The sequence below is a fragment of the Phaenicophaeus curvirostris genome, chromosome 11, assembly GCF_032191515.1.
Source record: "Phaenicophaeus curvirostris isolate KB17595 chromosome 11, BPBGC_Pcur_1.0, whole genome shotgun sequence".
Taxonomy (NCBI): Eukaryota; Metazoa; Chordata; class Aves; order Cuculiformes; family Cuculidae; genus Phaenicophaeus; species Phaenicophaeus curvirostris.
In genome coordinates this window covers 17388549-17406867 of record NC_091402.1, presented here as the reverse complement: position 1 = coordinate 17406867, position 18319 = coordinate 17388549, and the positions used below count along the sequence as shown (strand labels likewise).

At 40.9% G+C, this 18319-nt stretch overlaps 3 protein-coding genes across 3 annotated transcripts in view; 1 reads left to right on the top strand and 2 right to left on the bottom strand.

Moving 5' to 3' along the window:
- Positions 1 to 15226, bottom strand: part of SEC61A1 (SEC61 translocon subunit alpha 1) — a 41668-nt gene extending 26442 nt beyond the window's left edge. Inside the window, exon 1 of the mRNA XM_069866224.1 lies at positions 15222 to 15226. The gene's annotated coding sequence lies outside the window, so the exon portion shown is untranslated. The remainder of the gene's footprint in view (positions 1 to 15221) is intronic.
- Positions 210 to 18319, bottom strand: part of KBTBD12 (kelch repeat and BTB domain containing 12) — a 29055-nt gene continuing 10945 nt past the window's right edge. The window contains exons 4-5 of the mRNA XM_069866218.1: positions 12064 to 12261; positions 210 to 659 (exon numbers count right to left, since the gene is read on the bottom strand). Of these exons, the coding sequence (XP_069722319.1) occupies positions 490 to 659; positions 12064 to 12261 (368 nt within the window). The 3' untranslated portion in view covers positions 210 to 489. The remainder of the gene's footprint in view (positions 660 to 12063; positions 12262 to 18319) is intronic.
- Positions 7509 to 18319, top strand: part of MGLL (monoglyceride lipase) — a 108260-nt gene continuing 97449 nt past the window's right edge. Inside the window, exons 1-2 of the mRNA XM_069866226.1 lie at positions 7509 to 7534; positions 12382 to 12509. Of these exons, the coding sequence (XP_069722327.1) occupies positions 7524 to 7534; positions 12382 to 12509 (139 nt within the window). The 5' untranslated portion in view covers positions 7509 to 7523. The remainder of the gene's footprint in view (positions 7535 to 12381; positions 12510 to 18319) is intronic.

The following is an 18319-nucleotide window of genomic DNA, read 5'->3' as shown; positions in this document are numbered from 1 at the left end:
TTGCTGACAGTGATCATTCCTGAACTCTATCAAACTCTTAATGTTTACCTCTGACATTTGCTCTGCACAACTGAGGTTTCCAGTTCTCTTGTCCATACTGCCCAGACAGTATATACCATAAGGTAAGCACAAGACAACTAATGAATAGTTACCGATAATTCAAATAGGATAGCAGCACTGGGCACTGCTTTCTCGCTAACAAGAGAAGCCCCAGCTGCAACCACACTGGAGCTTGCACAGCCAGTTGGAAGACAAAGAGCCATACACAAAGGCTGCAACCTTGACATTCAGTCACAGAAGTCCAGAGTACTAGTACTAGCAAATTAAGCATTGTCTGAGAAGCACAGCTCAGAGGCAATTCTGTCTTTAAATATGTGTTACCAACTCCTCTCTGCAGGACTCAGCTGTCATCCAGAATCAATACAGCATTTTTCTCTCCAAATTCTTCAGTTTCTGCAGAATCTGGAAGCACCGAGACTCACTGAACCTCTATTGATCCACTAAATCTGGGGGAGGAGGGATAAGATCCCGCGGGTTTAGCCTAGCAACAAGGCAAACATCATAGCTGTCATGCATGAGGACGTTGATGGCCACCACGTTCCACTGTTTCTCCCACGTATCCAGCTCAAGGATCTCTTTGGTGATAACTTCGTGACGAGCTGAAAAACAGAAGCAGCAACAGCAGGCATCACATATCAAGTCAAACAGGATCAAACAGGTTTGTGTGCAGTTATTATTACAACTCTTCTGAATGGTGGCAATGAAAAGATAACTTTTGTGGTAGTAACAGCTACATTGTTCAGGAAGCATGTGAGTTGTCAACATATAGCAAATGAAATAGTGGAGACGGAGATCTACATAGTGTATTCGGTCCTCACTCTGGAGTCCAGGTGCAGCTGCAGGGACAAAAGCATGAAGTGCTTCATCTTAGTACAAGTATGCAGGTGGCATTTCACTGTGCAATTGACTCTCAAATGCTCATCTTTTAGAGACAGAGTATTGTCTGTTGTTAGTGAGTATTCCTACGTGCAGTATGTAGTCTTTTCTTTGCTCCAACTAAAATGCAGCTCTCGGGCTCAGCAAGCAGGCCAATACAGTGGCTTTTCTTGGGTGTGAAGTCTGAGCATCCTGTGAATGGAGGAGAAATAAAGACAGAAATAAACCTCCAGTGCTTCAGCTGTTCTAAAGTACTGAGGAATTTGTCATGAAGAGTCAGGTTAAGAGAAAGCCATTAAATCACAGCCAATCTCAAGACAAGAAGCTTTTTACTGAGACTAATAAAAAGTGATGAAAGAAGCATCATGGAGCAGAGAACCGTAGTCGTCAACCAGCAGTGCTATGTTCAGCTTAAGAACACAAGCCCTTTCTTTGCTAACAGAAGTCCTGAACTCTCCAACAATTGTTACTCAAAGTCAAGTTCTCTCCTAGAAGTAAAAAATGCCTTTTGTTTCAGCTTCTTTTTTTCTTTTCATCTTAAAGTTGCTTTCTGACAGCAAATAACCTTAGGCGAAACTTTTCTTGGTTTGAGCTGAGGATGTGCACGCGCTTTGTTGACAGCTTCCTACTGATGAATTTCTAGGTACATGTATTAGAAATCAGGTCTTCCAAGCACAGAGGTTTCACAGGTACCAGGGTAAGAACCATCACTGCAAGGAACATTGAATATCCCACACTTACATTGACTCCTGAAATGCTGGTGACAGGCTGAACTTTACAGGTCCAGACTGAGGTTCCCACTCAGCTCTCCCTTCTAGAAAGATTTTCTTTTCAAAAACAAACTTGTTCATCACATCTAGTGACTACATCTCGTTCTTTGGACACTACCCTTTTGCAGAACCAACAGCAAAGGATTGAAGACGTGTTAAAGAGTGAAATACAGAAAAGCATCCAGAGATACATGTTGTTTCTCATGTTGGAATCAGAGACTGTCCTCCAGAGGACAGTAAACCTGGGGGTTTAGTACATCATGGTGGTGCAGTGTCATGGGATTTAAAATACATCTAGGGCTCCTCTGCAAGTAGCTTCAGGACACTGGGAGGTCAGATGGAGACGAGACTTCCAGGATTGGTTTCCTCACTGAGCTGATTGGGGACAGTTCTGTGAACTGCAGGCCCTGCACATGCATGAGGGTTGTGGATGTATCAGCTTTGTGGAAATTTCTGCACGTTTTTGTCATCTCTGCTACCTCTCTCACCTGATAACAGAGCACAGCATGGTTTTTCTACACAGCCTGTGCTAATTTTCCCCTCAGCTGTGTCACAACTGTGGCATAATTCTTGTTGGGACTTTCATAGACCTCTGGGAGCTTACTTGAGTAAAATTTGAGTAAGACTTCAGGACTTAGCCTCATCTAAATGGCCCTTGTTCCATCCTTTCTGCTCTTCACAGACAGCAATACAGCAGTGGTGATTGTTCGCTTATTGAGCCTGCATATTAAAGGTGAATAATAACACATAGGAAGGCAGCACCCATCCAAGAGAAAAGATGGTAAAAAAAGCCAGTGACAGGTGAAGAGAGAAGTCATGACTGACAAACTTCAAACAAATAACAAGTGCCAGTACCAGCAAAGATTTCTATATGTCCCTGCAAAAGCAAACAGCTTTTTCCTAGGAGGCAAATATGGAGACATAACCAGATGTAAGCTGTGACATGGGAGGCTCAACTCTCTGTGTTTATTATATCTCCTTTAGGCAATAGATTTTAATGCCTGGGTTTTCTTTGGCATGGATGATGACAAAAGTGAGACAATCGGAGGAAAAAAAATAAATCAAACACTGGAACTGCCTGAAACATTCTGTGTGTGACTACAGCACTTCAGGAAAAAAAAAAAAAAAAGTCCTAATTAAGACATCAAAGGCAGATTCAGCAACCCTGCCTTACAAGCCTTGCTGTGTTTTTTCCTGACCCTGGTGACTCAGAACCTTTAGTAGCCCTTGTTTCTCTTTTCTGTGGGATGTTGCAACTGGTTTTGCTCCACTCTACAAATTCTGCTTTCTAGCACATGAAGTGTTTGTTAACTCTTAACCCTTGGAAGATAAAAAGAGTATGTTGCTGGAGTAAGGGAAGCAATCATTTCCCTAGTCTTATCTTATTTAATACAAAAGGAAGCAGCACCCTTTGGATGAGAAAATGAGGAAAAGCGCTCCTCAAAATGCAGTTATACTTCAGAAAAACACCAAATCCTTCCCTTTCTTTTAAAAAGAGAAATGAGTTAAAACACCTCAGCTTTTTCTTTTTGATTTGGACAATAGAAAAGGGTATTTTTCAGAGAGAACAGTTCCTTTGATTCCAGGCTGGAATGTTGGATTTGGTCTGTAATCCCAACAAACATTGTTAAGCCTGAAGCTGCAAATAATTCCAGATTCTGCCTCATTGGTTCACCTTATTTAATTGCAATTTTTTTAAAGACAGTAGCTTAGCAGCCTACAAAAAGAAACTGGCTGTTACACAGGCTACCAGCTTAAAAAGCCAACCCACAACTCCCTGTCATACCCAGCATTATTCTGCATCACTTGCCACACAGCCTCAATGAAAGGATTTCACTCCCTTCCAAATACTTTATCTTTTTTTCTACAAAATGTGGCAGTATTTTTCTTCACATTCTTGTTTAACTATGAGAAGTTCTAAGAAACATTCTTCGCACTATGTTTTTCTGCATAGGAGTTAAACCACTCTATATTAGAATTATTCCAGTAGTACAAACCTAACCCTAATGTAGACCCTTTTCAAGCAGTAAAACAGTGTTTATAGTCGTGTGGTTTATTCTTATGCAGGAAAGGAAAAGGCTAAACCAGCATGGGGCACATTAATTCCAGCATAAATTTATCCCCACTAGAAACTGTGGTATTTTAAAAGGAAGTCAGAGCTCTTTTTGATAAGGTCCTGCCTCTTTAAAGTATAAGTGAAGTCTGAAGGTTAACACTGAGCCCACAAACCCATCTTTTCCCAGTGAAAGAACTTGAGTCCTACTTGAAAATGTTGAATTCATAAATGTTAAAAACATATTGCATATATGCAAATATAGTGGTCTGAAAGTAAAATTAATTTAATCTTTAAATACTCTTTTATATTCTGTTCACAAAAATTTTTCACATCCAATTTTTTTAATGTGCAGAAAAAGCAATGGAAATATTAATTTTCACAAAGCAATTACCTGCACTGTATATACCCAATCATGTTTTCTCTTTAAAAGGCTTGTTTTCAAATATGATTCACTTTCCAAATATGGCCAGATTTCATTTTATGCTCTAAGTTTTCTCACGTCATTTGAATCGGGGTTGACCATAAATCAGGATGAACCATTCTTGGAAATACCCCCAGTATGACTGCAGGGAACATAAATATTTGATCTGCTTTTTTTTTTTTTTTAACTGCATTCCACTTGTGGTTTGGAGGTTGGGGGAAGGAACAACTACTTTCTGCATGAATATAGTATTTATTACTACTTTTGGTCTTTTTTTTGACCCTGCTTTCTCCTTCCTATTTGGAACTGAACATTCAGATACAATTATTAGGTTTGAGGTTGGCAGGGTTAAAGGGAGGCAGATGTAGAAGGATTAAGCAACATGATTAACAGGTAGAAAATCTATAGGTCATCCAGGACTATTAACCATACAGCTATTATGTTGGTAAGCCAATACAATGAAATACTCTCTACTATAGCCTGTTCAGTGACCAGAGCATTGATCTCAAAAAAAATTCATGCTGAATTTTTAGTTCATTGGAGTTAAATCTATGGCAAGTTTGCTGAAGCGTAGTCAATAGTTGTTACTTCTTATAGAAGCCCATTGGCAGCAGCTGGTATACAAGCCTCCAGCTTATAAACAGAGTTAGGGAGACACTGAGAGTGTGTGTCATGTCACAAGCCGTGATGCCTCTGGATGCATCAGTGCAGGGCAGAGATACCTAAAACTCACCTGTGCTAGCTGTGGCATAGCTATATTGACATACTGTTACATACAGCCAGCAAGTTTATCCAGAGCAGTGCCAGGTACCTCAGCACAGAATCTTGTTGTGCAGTAGTCTCAGTGTCAAATTTGCCTGTGAGCTCTCTGACCTGGAACATCCTCACACGAGCTACTTTCCTGAACTCCTGCTGATGTCTCTGCTGGCACTTCTCAGGTTGTTACAACTTATTTTCCTTTACACTCTGCAGAGTTTGCTGATGTGCTCTATCTTTTCTGGCCATCAATCTGTTTATAAGATTAAAAAGACACCACGGCTCTAGTGGTTAAACTAGTGGTCTGCTCTGCTCTTTCCATGGAAACAGAGCACTTCAGCATCACAAGGTGTTTGCCAGTCTCCAAAGGGTCCCAAAAATATTTACTCAGGGGCTTCTTTCTCTAGCCTCCCCAGTCCTTGTCACCTAACAGACATCTCAGAGCTGCCTTGAAGCAGCTCAGCCTCTGGTGCTCGTTTGTACCTGGGTTTGCATGCTATTAACTCTACCAGAGACCAGAGAATGATTTTAAGCATATGGGACTAGCCTATGCTACTTATCTTCTTGCCACTAATAGCTGCTTTCATGGTTACGTGATGTGGAGTTAGGCGACTTGGGAATTCACGTTTGTGTTGCAATGGAATAAAAGTGCATTTAGATCATTACCACCAGATGTCCTGGCTCCTCATTTGCAGTAGGAAAAGGAATAAGTTTGTCAACTCTTTGGCCTTCAATCCCATTTGCGTATGCGAACTGCCCCCTAACTCTACCAGCCTGGCTAGCATAATGGAGCAAACAGCCCTTGTGGGGTCAAGCACATCCATCATCTATGCCTGTGGGCAGAAGCAGGCAGAGAATTCACAGGAGAGGGAACCTGGCTTGGCTGTTTAACATGCTGGCCAGCCTTCACGATGTTAAGTATCAAGACAGTGTATCCTACCAGACACAGCGAAAGCTGGGAGGCAGGTTGAGGCTTGAATATACAACTGTGGCAGCTTATTGTTTTCAGAACACCTGCGTGGAGTAAGGTAAGATATTCACTTTGGTAGACAGGACCTCTATCCTCTTGCTCTGCTGTTAATTCTTCAAGACCATAATTTCTTGATCCACCCATCCACTCACAAATCAATATATATTAAATATATATATAAATATATCTAAAGAATGGGAAGTTCTACAGAAAGGAACTTCTAATTCAGTTAATTCAACTGTTTTTCTTGGGATTGATCCAGCTACTTCAGCTTTTAGAATCTTTCCAGGTTTTGCCTGTTGTTCATAGGCAAGGCCTCTTTCAGACATAATCTTACAAACACTAGTCCTGCTTGTGTTTCAGTGATAGCAGGATCACAGCTTACAGGGGCAGCAGGGTCAGTGCTCTTGAAGTCAATGCACCATTTGTAAGCATAAAAATTGCAAAATCTGCGTAAGAATTACTGGTCTCAGCCCACCCTGAGATACTGTTTCTAAATGCCTTGCAATGGGTTAATACATTATTAATAGAGGATATAAGGCATGTTTAGACTGCATGTGTGACAAGCAGTTATGAATACAATAGAAGATGTCATACGGGGCTACAAGCCATGTTTCTAAACAACCTATTGACCTCTTTGGCAATTAATTTAAATGCATTAAAATATATCTTAATCACTTATTAACCCTTTGTAAACTATCAATGGGCTTTAGTAAGAAGTATGACTGAACTACTAACACTGTGCTGTCAGCGATTAGGTCAAATTTAGATCTGAAACGAGCAGGTGCTGCTCCCAAGCAATTCCCTTTGCCTGTATTGGCCTTATTTATGGTGCATGTTTCTAGCATGGACAGTAAGCAGAGGTGGTCTCCCTCACACACTGGTTCCCGTGCTGCCTGGCAGCTGATGCTGGTGCTGGGGAGAATTAGGCAAAAGGTCAAGCAGGATTTTTCAGGGTGAACCCAGCATGTGAGCTGGGGAGATGTAGCAGAGCCTGCGGCACAGCGGGCGGCAGCACACGGATTTCTATGCAGAGCGAAGCACAGAGACCCTGAATCCCTTTCATTGGTGGGAATATTTATTCAAATGGTAACAACTGTGGGCAGGGGAACTTTAATTATTCATCTCTGCCCAGTAAATTCTAACAGAAGGAAACGAACAGTGCCACAGATAGGCAGCCTGGGGTTTGCCCCTCTGCTTTATTTAGCTGGGAACATGAGAAGGTGCTGGAGAAACAGGTTTTGTTCCAATCCCTCAACCCCCAAACTTCACAAGTGCAATATTTACTGTGCCAGACTTCTTAATATGTCTAAATTTAATTTGATTCCAGTAACGTTCCATAACTACCATAATAAAAAACAAGCACTAGAATGATTCTCCATCTAAATCACATAATGGAGGAGACCAGGGAGAACAGCCTTTATGGGAGATTAGTCAAAATAAATAACTATTAAGCTAGTCCACTGTCAGGAGAGGATGGCGTGGAGATGCAAACTCATTAGCTCAGCTGGAATACAGTAATTACTACACGGTTCTGCACTGCCGCAAGCAGCACCATTTCTATTACAATGTATGGATTGCAGTTTGTGTAAATGAGGAAGAAGAGGCCAGAAAATGGATCTAGGGTAAGCACATGTTATCATTTTTTTTTCCTTTTGGAATTACACAGCTAGTAGGACTCTATCACTATCACCTAACTTGGCTAACAGTTGCAAACACAAAAATGACATTCTTGCTTTCAAAGTTCATAGATATTTCTTCTCTTTCCTCTTCCTCCGACTGTAACCCCACTCAAGTGAAAAATTAATTCCTACTTGATATCCGTAAGTGAATAACAAGTGGGTTGAGCAGCTCTAGTCCTACATGTGATGCTAAACATTTTACAGAATTTTTCAACATATATGGTGGGGAAGCAGTACGTGCATCACCTCTGCTATAAACTACATTGGAGACAGCAAAACTGCCAGTTCAGAGAAAGACAGTTCCACATCATGTGTGCCATTAGCTAATGAAATCACAAGATCTTTTAAGTGATATGGGATGTCAAGAGCAGACCTCTTATTATTTCCTTTGTGATGCTTGTCCCACCAGCACATCAGCTGGTGTCACGTGGGTATAGAGTAAAGATGGCATTCTAATTAAAACCATCAAGTTAAAAAAAATCAACTCCAAACGTGAATTTATTAATTCAAGTCTGTGAGGCAGGCAGTTGGACCAACATCTATAATCTGAAACTAAAGCTACAATCCCCCAGCCCCCAGAAACAGGCTCGGAGATCTGTATTTATGCAGCAACAATGCAAAGTCAACAAACATGTGCCTCCACAAGCTGACAGTGATGGCAGATGACAGAGTCCCAGCAAACAGACAGGCTTCATTATTTTTAACAGGAAAAATATTTATGATACTCAAAGCCATCAAAAAGAAAGGGAACCCAATCTGGCAGGCATTTCATAAGCACGTACTGCTGCATACCTGAAGAGCTGCTTACCACCTCCTTCCGTGAGGCACGTTAATGAGGCTGCTTCTGCCATGCTCAGGCTAACGTTAATAGCTGTCAGCCTGTGCAGGTGGCAGGTTTAATTCTATGTAAAGGCGAAGGAAATAAAATATGTCAACAAGAACGTTGTACAGTCAGGCTGCAAAAGCTGGTTTAAATCCACAGTTACAACAGTAAATGCAGTAACATATTTTAACAATTAGTAGAAAGCTGGCTGGCTACTGCACTTTGAGTCCTTCAGCATATTCAGACTATGGGTAATGTTTTCCTCCGTGTACAACTATAAGCTAATGGACAAAACCAACCATCTTAAAGATTTCTGGGTGTCTTGATGAATGCTATAACATTGCTGACAAATGACAGGCGACATTCACAACAGAAGGCTACATGAGATGGAGCTGAGTGTCAGAGACAGATTCATGTTTCCTATTCTCTATAACAGTTTTTATATGAATTAGCTCATTTTCTGCTAAACTACTGGCTAACAGATGAAGCCCTGTAAGTCTTGATAAGGAAGGAACAAATTCAAAACAAGCAGAAATTATTTTTTGGGTACTTATCGTGGTCGTAAGAACATAAAATTTTTGTCAGCTGGTGATACAACACAGAGGTCTCGGAGTGGTTTGTACCATCTGACTATAGACACTGAGCTCCTGATGCTTTTGCCTTAGGTAAGACAGGTTAGAATCCATCATATCCTGATTGAAACACAGAGCATGAAGAGACCAGAGAGTTTCTCAGGGTTCTCAAATGCCTTCCGGTCTTTCAGAGCAGATTTAAAGCACCAAGGACATAAATCGTCTTCTGCCAGTGCTTCTCCATATGCTGCAGGGAGCCAGAAGTCACGAAGGTCTTAGTGTAGGCACTCCAGATAAGTGTCTAAACTTCACCTGAATTAATCTGCTTTCCTCTTTCATGGCCAGGCCTTGAGCAAGTTTCTAACTTGAGGAAGCCTCAGCAAGGAAAGACTTACAAGCTGTGTATACCAGCACAACTCAAAGCTAAGCAGCATTCCTTGCAGTTCAGAGGAAGCTTTCTCTGTTGGAGCCTGAACACACTGTGGAGTCCACTCATCCTTTAGAGAGACTGTGCCCCGTGTTGTTCAAACTCTCCTCTCAGCTGGCCAAGCTAACTTCCATCTGGAGATTCTTGGTAGCTGGGATTTCTCTTCCTCTGTTGCTGGGGATGTTAGAGCTGTACCACTTATCCTCCCCTCAAGCAGGCAAAGATGAGATCGATATCCTGTCATCACAGAAATCTGCAGTGTCATATGGGACTCAGAAGCTACGGTAGCTGTGCAGTGTGTAGCTTGTCACCCAAATTCAAGGCCCTTTGAGCAGTTGACAGCTGCTTTTCAGCTTTGTGTTTGTGTACAGCATCTCTGCTCTCTAACTATCCATTTAAGTCAATACCTGCACAGAAAGTTATATGAAGCATGGTGCTTCATATACATCAGGAAGATGAAGATGCAACCCAGAGACTACAGCTGTGCCTCCAGCTTGTTCCAAAAGCTCCACTTGGTCGAAACTAAATTACAATGTTTTATGAAACTGGAATATCCTCTCTTGGTTGCATCCCTCACAAAAAAAAAAATCAAAGTAGCATGCCAAGAAACCCAAAACACTACAACCAAACAAGCACATTCTGAAATAACCCTATTTGCTACTAAAGCAGCGGCAGCACATGCTGTTCTGTGAATATCTTGAAGCTGCTAAGCAGCTGCAGTTGTGAAAGAGAGGAGTCAAGCCACTCTCTCCAAGCATCCATATGACAGTAATAACCCTTTCTCCACCCCTGACCTCCAAATAGCAGATCAGGCAAGACCTTTTTCTAGCATGCAGAGAGGCCAGCTAGATAACCTCTTCAGGTTCAGCATATGGCTCTCCCCATCTTTTTCTTGATGAGGGCAGTGAGAATTTGTTACTGTTATGAGATTTAGAAACCCCTTTTCCTTTAGTAATTTGAAGTCCACATTAAGACGTCTGTCTTTAAGGCACAGCTTCCTCTCAACTCCTCAAATATTTCAATACACCTGATTTACAGTTTACAGTGAGAATCTTATTTTGGCTCCCTTGTTAATAGACCTCATAACAATGTCTAACAACACAATCACATACTATTTCTTCACTGGCATACAAAATGCACGCGTAAGGGGCAGAGTTCAGGTTGCACAGGTAACTGCAAAACTGGCATTTTCTAGCTCTGACTTCTTGTCTTCCAATCTAAGTAACATTATTAGTGCAGGGGAGTTTTATACATAATTATATAGATTGCAACACTACAGTCAGGAATCAAGACCCCATTGAGCTGGTTTTATACAAATATACAAAAGATGGCCATCTAGAAATCCACAGGGGGACTTTCAACCTCTCCCAGTACTACCATTCTTTATACATGACTCAGTGACAGAACGTGGTGGTGTTATACAGAGAGAGGCTTTTATGGCTCTGAAGATACCTTATTCAGAAAATCTCATACTAATCTGTTAGTCATCTTAAATTAAATTGCTTTATTTCCCAGCGCAAAAAATCAGCCTTTTGAGATTTGTGCCCACTAGCTTTAGGCTTTTTTCCTAATATTGCTGTGAAAAAGACAAATAAGATGGCACAATGTTTGCTATGGAAACTCAGTGATGTACCATAACCGTAATTGCTCTGAGGTCACAGAACTTCCATCAGAGATGACACAAGAACATGCCTGTTAGAGAGACACCATACAATGGTTTACAGGATGCAGCTTCCTCAAACAGTAGCAAATGATCGGAGGGGAAGGTGATTTGCAAGCTAGCTGGTAGAAATCATTATTCCAAAATAACTGCAGCTTTAAGTTTAGTTTGTTATACAAGTGAAAGTCAACGCAACTGGAGTCGGTGTAATGTGAAGGACATTTCACTCAGTGTTACCCGGTGGTCATTCCTGGGCAACAGTGAGCCTGACATGATATTTATTAGCAGGGATAATCATAGAATCATAGAATAACCAGGTTGGAAGAGACCCACCGGATCATCAAGTCCAACCATAATGCATCTGTATTACTGCTTTCTCCTATAAAGGAGATCAAGTAGCAGCTGTATATAGCAGGAAAGTTTAAGTATGCGTGTTTTGGTAGATTCTTTGCCTTTCTAATGAGAAAAATAACAGTTTGCAGTACTGGAGATTTTGATAAAGCCAAGAACAGCTGGGAGGAGGAATACTTAAACAGGAGAAAGGTGACCACAGGGCTCGGGTTATTTGAAAACACCAGATCTGGAAATTTTGTCTCTTTGTACCTCATTAAATACACAAGCTTTTTCAACACTGATTATGAAAAGCATGTAAACAAACAGGCAGAGCCAGACAGTTTGGCTAAGGACAAATATGTCCAAGTTCTTTAACGCCCATAACACTAAGTTGCTGACCTCAGTAGTTAAAGATGTAGATTTGGACAGATCTAGCACAGATGAGAAATGTACTTAATTTTTCGTGTTTGGTTAATAGAAAAACCAAAAGACAAACAGAACACAACTCATATTGACATTAGGAGCCAGCAGTCCAAAGGGCTGAATCAGCTTGCAGTCCCAGGACATGCCAGTGCCACCTGATAGGGTTGGTCCATCAGTTTGTGTACAGCAAAACTGATTTCAACCACGTAGAGAACATCAGACTCATTTTAGTACCTGCTCCGTGAAATCCTCCACAGAGGTACAGCTTCCCTTCCACGACGCCTGCATTGGTAGAGTTTGTTCGTAAGGAGAGGAGGGGAGAAGGCATAGGAGGTCCATCCCTCCAGAAGTCTCCATCAGGGTTATAAATCTCCACTGCATCAAGGCATTTCCGTGTCTGTCCCCTGTCACGACCGAGGCACCCAATTCCTCCTGCAAAAGATATATAGGTCAAATGTAGCAGTCCTAGGTTCTGTGGAAAAATACATTGCTGGCTGCATAATTTTTTGTTTATTTCTCTTCATGTCTTTCCCTTTCTTTTTCCTTTTGCAGCCCCAGAAATTTGTTAGACATTAAGCTCAAAGCAGTCTTCTGCACATTGTCTACAGACATTGAAGCAAGATCCTTTCTGAAGTCTTGTATCAAAGGAAGGAGAAGCAGCATGTCTTCAAAGCGCAAAGGTAATTTGTCTTGTTTTCTGCCTCTGTAGTAGAAATTGTCATAATTTAACTTGTTCTGTGTGCTGGAATAATTGCTTTCTTAAGTTCAATGGATCAAAAATTATTCTCCAATCACATTAGTGGATTTGACCCTCCCACTTACTAATCAACAATCAGTTGGATTTTTCTGGAGTCATTTCCAATAAGATAATAATATTGCACCCATTTCTTATGGGAAATAAACTTCCAGAAACAAACCCACCCAATATGCAGGAATGCCACTTGAGCTGTGTGTGACAAACCCTGCTGTTGAAGGGTTAATTAGGATGCCTGAACTTGGTGCGCAGGACTGAAACAGATCCTGGTTTTCATTTGCTGGGACATACCTCAACAGGCTGCAGACGTATCTGAGGTCTCAGCACACATTTCAAGCACTGTATTCTAAAATCACAGTGCAAACACTGCCTTTCCAAATCCTTTCCAGTGATCAAATCCAGATTTTGAATTCACAGCCTTCGGTTTTTGAGAATGAATATGCTGATGTAGCCTTGCAGGTTTTCCATCTGTGCCAATGGACACAATACCCTGTAATGAGCACTGATGGGATGCTGAAGCAGTTCTTTTGTGCATGTGTGTGTGTGTGTGTGACCACTTTTAAATATAAAATGACTGCAATCCACAAGCAATTTCCACATGAGGGCTTGCTTTCCAGATACATGTATAGGGCTGCAAATCCAAAAGGCATTGAATGGTATGTAGTTATGCTCTTGCATATAATAATATAGGTCTGCAAGTATAACCTGTGCAAGGTTGGTGAGGTTGCTTTTAAAATATATTGCCCCTAGTGCTCTTAAGATGGTCTGTGACAGAAAAGAGCACCTAGTGCTCAAAGTTTTACTTGCATGTGGTTTTCCATCTACTGCTTAATACAGACTGTGTTACTCCTCTGCCTTCTCTAAAGGTATTAGCAAGAGGAAGCAGCATGTAAGTGGGGATTGTAATGCTTCAAATTGGCTACCACTGTATTCTTGGTCTGTATTTTAGAGTTAGGAAAAGACAAGATCAGTTATCCCTGTATCGGAGAAGCAAAATTAGAACCAAATTCAGCCTCTTATCAGTAGCACAGCAAATCTTTACTTGTCCTAATCCCTAACTAACAAGGTCCTAGCATTTTGTAGTAGGCTCACTTCAATGTGCATTTAAACAAGGCTGGCATCCAAATGCTTTCGTTACTAGCTTAACACCCCTAGCTAGGCAGCATTTGTTCTGATGGGCTCCTGCTCTGACACTGATTCACCTAAGAGAGCTGAGGTGTAACAGGAGGGAGTAATTGTGGTCATAGAATTCTGCTAATCATTTTCATGCCAAAAAGGGAGTTGTATGCATCATCATGCTGAGCCTTTCTCACGATGGAGACTCACTGAACTATTCCTCAAGACTATGTGAGAGGTGCCACTTTAAGGACAGGACACCATTCCCTAAATTTACTAAGAAACATTTTAAGGGTTACTCATTTTCTTAACTGATCAAGCTCTTTAATTGATAGCTTATCACATACTCTTTCTGATCCTACAACATATCCCTTGACAGAATCAGAGTACAGCAAGTAAGACAATTTGTTTCTAGGGTATGTACGGACTACAGAGCGCGGCATAGCATAGAGAAAGATATTAAAGTCAGTTTTAACTTGGAGCCAATAATATCAAAGCCCCCCCAGACTAATTTGATCTGTTCAAGAGACATCTTTGTGGTGCCAAAGACAGACTGCTGCTGGTTATCAAGCTAGCTGTCTTTAAAATTGGCTCAGGTGCTTCTGTACACCACTGAAGAATGTGCATTCACCCAAAGGAAAAGTCTTCATATGAAGAATGAAAGAGCATCTTATTCAATCAGAGGAATGAATGGTACCAGTTAGGGAATGCATGCAGCATGTCAGAGTCAAACAACAATAGCTTTGCTGATTGCCTCAATATTTAAAGGGGGCAGTGGACAAAATGCCCTGGAACTCTTCGAGAAGCATAATTGCTGTTTATTTCTTCGTGCATTTTTATTGTCACTTTCTAAACTGAGTAACTGTAGGGCATAGTAAATTCAAAAAGAAGAGAAATAATCCAATACAAAACTGATATGGCACAGTCAGTGACTGCAAAGATCACAACTATTACCCGTTAATAAAGACATTGAGCTGCTAAATCAGAGGATCTACCTCTGAACATTTTCCCTGTGTGGTTATTAGAAAAGTAATCTTTCTTGACCTATTAGAGCGTCTTTTCAAAACTTGAAGAACTCCCACATATTTTCAAGCGTTTATGAAACCTTTATTGGATAGTTTAATCAACTTAAATTTAACATCTTTTAAGCCTGTCACTATCACATATGGTCCTGAAGGTACAAAATATCTCTATGTTCTATATGCCCTCTACAGCCATTTCTAATAAACTCAATTTCATGTTCAATTTACAATAAAGGCAAAGCTAAATTCTCAGCAAATAGAAAATAGGAAGGAAAAATCAGATGGGAGTAAAGTCTAATTTTCAAGCTTAGAAAAAAAATACTCTGAAAAAACCAAGAAATCAAGAATTTCAATCTCCTCTTCTAAAGCAATGTTAACACTGAAATATTGCTAACAAAGGAATCTGAGGATATTAGATTCTACCAGCACTGTTTTGCTGTGTTCCCAGATGTTATAGCTGAGAAATACTCCTCTGAGACAATACTTTCCTCTATGGAGACTGATGCCTCAGGCCTCTTTCCAAAGAGCCAGATACACAAATCAACAAAAATGGTTCTCAAACTTAAATCAATTCACATCCGCAATCGAGTCAACACATCTCACGTTAAGCAGGCTATCCATCATCTACAACATGTATACCATGCAAGATTTCAAACTGGCAGAAAAAAAGAAACTTGCTGTGTCAGGCAATTCATGCTGCTTTGTGCTCCATTGCTCACAGCTCCAGATCATCCTGCCCCACTGCCTCCTTCATTCAGATTTATGAACCCATTAGCAGTGCAAGTGGAGACATATGGAATTACAGTTAAGACCATGAAGACTGTCTTTATTTCGTGTCCTTTGAGTAGACCAGCTAAACGACTGAGTGCATGCCCTGCTCTAAGAGGAGCCTCTGCATCCAATAGAGATAACCTTAAAAAGTCCAAGGGAGAGTCCAGTAAAGAAGGCAGAAGGCTGCAGGTCATCAAGGAGAGGCTCTTGTGCCAAGTGACCCACCAGCAGCGTCTGGATCTGTACTTGTCATTGTACCCTAAAGCACCCAGAAGTGTAGATGGGTTCATGGTGAGTCCCAGTGGGTGCGCAAAGGGCAGCAATTGCTATTTCCATGCCCAAAGGCTGGAATGGCTGCTTGGGAGCACTCACTCTTTTAATCCCACTCACTCTTCATGGGCAGGGTGGGTGAATTCAACGCCACCTAGCTCAGTTCTCCGCATAAAGCAACTTGTGCCTTGTGCAGGGAAAGATGGATTTCTCACTGGGAGTTTTAAGTATTTCTGTCATTTTCACGTTCATCACACAAGAGGATTTAATCCTAGAACCCAGCCTTTCCCCACCTCCCTTACAAATACATCCTTTCAACATGTTAGGCTTTTTACATTATGTGCTTTCCCTAGGAGATATTTCAGATGCCAGTGAAGGACTAAAAAAGCCAGCGAAGCCACCTTTGTGTTCCCAAACCCATTAGTGCGTGAGAGCTTTCCATATCACGCTTGGATGATTCAGCAATCAAACATAGTTTTCAAGGGCACTCTGTAAGCAGTTCTAATGGACTTTAAATTTAATGTGAAGCTCCATTAGCAAAATAAATATATAAATAAAACGCATGATCTGTATTAAGAAATCAGGATAGAGAAGACAAGCCTTTGATGCAAGAAGGCAAAGCAGGGTAGGTGATGCGATTAGCACATCTTCAGAATTTTAATGAGGTGCAGTTCTGTGCCTGAAAAGAGCTTATGTACACCACTGAGAGTGGCAGGGTGATGGGCACCTCTGAATATCAGTCTTCGAGCCATTCAATTCAGTTCCCCCACTAACAGACACCTCACATTAGACATGAGCTACAGTCTCTCAGCCAGGGCAGTTTATCATGGAGCAACAAGAGCAAAGATGCTCTCAAAGAGAAGGTGACCCAGGTAACGAGCTCACCTTCAGGGCACAGCTCCACAGGACCAGAGACAAGCTGTTGCAGAACATCCTACCAGCAGTTCTCAGGCAAAGGCAAGTTGACAAGAAAAACCTGACACACCAGGCCTGGGTTTAAATTATGCTCCTGAATTTATTGGATGTGGGTGGAGGCCCCAGGTGATCCTGGTTAGGATGATCAAGACATATTAGCACCCTCAGGGCACTGACACTATAATTCTTTATCACATAATTAAGTCCTCAGATCACAATATCGAGCAGCACGTATTCTTACTAGTGTCTCTTTGAATTTTTATCAAAGAACTTGGGGAATGGGTGAAAAAACAGAGTAATTCTCCAACAAGCAAGTGAAACCTAAGTTTTGCCTCCCCCAGAATAATTCACTATTAAATTGATCTCTGGAATGCACAATGGATTTAGTAGCACTATTCTCTTATGTAACATTTCCTTTCATCGTTTTTTAACAGTACTCGAGCTGCGACTGTCAGCATTTACACTCACTCTCTGCAAAGCAGGGCTGCATAGCTGGTTTCTCAGAGAAATAAGGGAGCAATAAAGCTGGCCCTGGCAGGCACTTCCAAAGATGAAACCGAGAAGCACTGTCACTCTTTACTAACGCCCAAGCAAAGCAGATGAGTTGAGGTGGTTTGTAGAAGACATGAGGGCAAATGATTGATTAGAAGCAGGGCTGAAAAAACAGATTATTTTCTTCTAAAATATGATCAGCACTTCAGTTCTGGCTCCTTCTTTTCTACTCTGATCTCATCTATCAGATCAACTTCTTGCCTTGCTCGTTCCTCCTTGCACACAGGCACTACAGAGGCTGTTGCACAGGTATAACTGAGCAGAATCATGATCTACTACTTGTCAGAAGTCAAAAGCATGTTTATAAATAGACATTTTCATTTTAGAAGGTGTTATTCAAATGCACAGTTAATACTCAAGCATGAAAGCTAGAATGTCTACTTCCAGCCCCTCCTACACACGTTTTCTTTTCCAGAGAAACCCCCCCAAAGTACATATTCAAATAAGCATTTTATGATCAAGACATGCAGTATTTAATTGAACTTCATTTAACTTCTTAAAACTTTTAGAAGAAGCTCTCAGGGGAAAAAAGCAAGTCATAAGAGGTTGGATGCCAGGCTAAGGAGGATAAATAAAAATTCTTTGATTGCTAAATCTTCCCTAATAGGATTTCTTGCTTAAGTCCTTCTATATGTTCTTATTTATAAAGCAGGAATTCTATAACATAAAAGCAACACATGCTTAAAGCTGTCATGGTGATACAACATATTTTATGAGTGACCTGTCGTTCAGAAACAATAGTTCTACTGAATGTGTTTTAATATAAACTAATGAATATGGCATTCAAATGGATTAATTTGGATAAATTTTCCTAATTTGTTCATTGGCTGTAATGAGTTTTCAGAGTCTTAGCTGGAAAGGATATTTTTTTAAGCAAGAGATTAAAATGCATGACCTTAAATAGAGCCCTCTCATCTGGTTTTCTTCCAAAAGTGTCTCAATTGCCTCTGTCATTAAGAACACAATACTGCTCTTTCTTGAGCTTTCCAATGAATATAGTTATGTTCCTGGGAAAATATGGAAAGAAAGAGCTAAGATCAGTCAAATGGGATGAATAGGAGAAAGGATTTTGAGCCTTAGGAAATGCAGT